At 61.2% G+C, this 1,230-nt stretch overlaps 1 protein-coding gene across 1 annotated transcript in view; it reads right to left on the minus strand.

The window, feature by feature from the left end:
• Positions 1-253, minus strand: part of LOC105816508 (keratin-associated protein 5-3-like) — a 32,146-nt gene extending 31,893 nt beyond the window's left edge. The window contains exon 1 of the mRNA XM_012651939.1: positions 183-253. Coding sequence (XP_012507393.1) covers positions 183-253 — 71 coding nt within the window. The remainder of the gene's footprint in view (positions 1-182) is intronic.
• Between the last annotated feature and the right edge of the window lie 977 nt (positions 254-1,230).

Genomic DNA, 1,230 nt, shown 5'->3' on the forward strand with positions numbered 1-1,230 from the left:
GCAAGGTTACAGAAGAGCAGGTCAATACCCAAAAACCAACAGTCTCCTGCAGGGGGGACTAAAAAAGAGATAACGTCAAACAGAAGAAAACAAAACTATCCGCTGTCTAGGAAGGTTCCTAAACCGCCAGGACCTTAAGCGGACTACTGGGCAGGGCAGAAACCTTCAGGGACACGACGCACATGACGTTGCCGCGGAGACAGCAGGAAGCAGGTGTGACAGAGGGACATCGCCAGTCAGCGGCAACAGCCATCGCGACGGCTCACACGCGTGGCGTTTGCCACTCGGCAGGATGGCAGGTGTGTGCTGCCGCGCCCAGACCTGCGCTGGTATCTACATGGAACCGCGCGCTCTGCAGAAATGGGCTGGGAGTGAGTGAGAAAGATCTGGAACAGCTCGTCGTCCCAGAAACAAGGAGGGTGCAAGGCCAGCGAGTCCCAGCAGAGGAAGGCAGGAGAGAAAGGTGCAGAGACTCCCGGGGGACAGGCATGGAGCGGACCGTGACGGCAGGTGTGTCCGCGGTGATGCGCGCACAGCAGCACACGCCGTGATGCAGAGCGGGCACCCGGCCAGCGTGCTCGGGGGTTCCGGGAAGCGGGTCGCTGTTCTCAACATAGGTAGACAGAGGGGAGCAGTCAGGCTTCCTTCTGTCCTTAGGTACAACTTTACCTTGTGGAAACCAAGCACAGAGAGGAATGTTCCGGTTTATAAACCAAGGAGACATCACGGAGTTGTTCGTAAACTCAGCTTTTGTAACCCCCAGCGAGCAAACGCGTCTCTCGGTCCACTGAGCGCAGCCGGGTCAGAGCGCAGCGGGAACTGTCCAGCCTGGCGCTCCCGTGTTAGAGCCGGGCAGAAAGGTTAGAGGTCACCGAGCGACAAACTCGTCTGCAGGACTGGCGACGCTGCCACGCAGAGCCCCGGGCGGCAGGGGTGGAAATCAGGGAGGGCTAAAGGTGTCCTGGTCCTCTTCTCCTGGGGACAGGTGGGGTGGCAGGGTCCCTTGCGCAAGCCCCCGCTAAGCTGGGCGTGGCCGTGAGGCTGGCGCGAGGCAGCGGGCAGACAGCCCGGTGTCCCCCCACAGTTTCCCACGTTCTCTTTCTCGCCCACGGGGACCGGCGTGTGCCCGGCAGAAGCTGCAGCTCGGGTCTGAGTCCCAGAGGCAGGGAGCTCAGAGCAGGGCACCAGCTGACCTGCGGTGGCTGTCACATGAGCACAAGGAAGCCCGCG

The sequence above is a fragment of the Propithecus coquereli genome, unplaced genomic scaffold, assembly GCF_000956105.1.
Source record: "Propithecus coquereli isolate 6110/MARCELLA unplaced genomic scaffold, Pcoq_1.0 Scaffold377, whole genome shotgun sequence".
NCBI classification, from domain to species: Eukaryota; Metazoa; Chordata; class Mammalia; order Primates; family Indriidae; genus Propithecus; species Propithecus coquereli.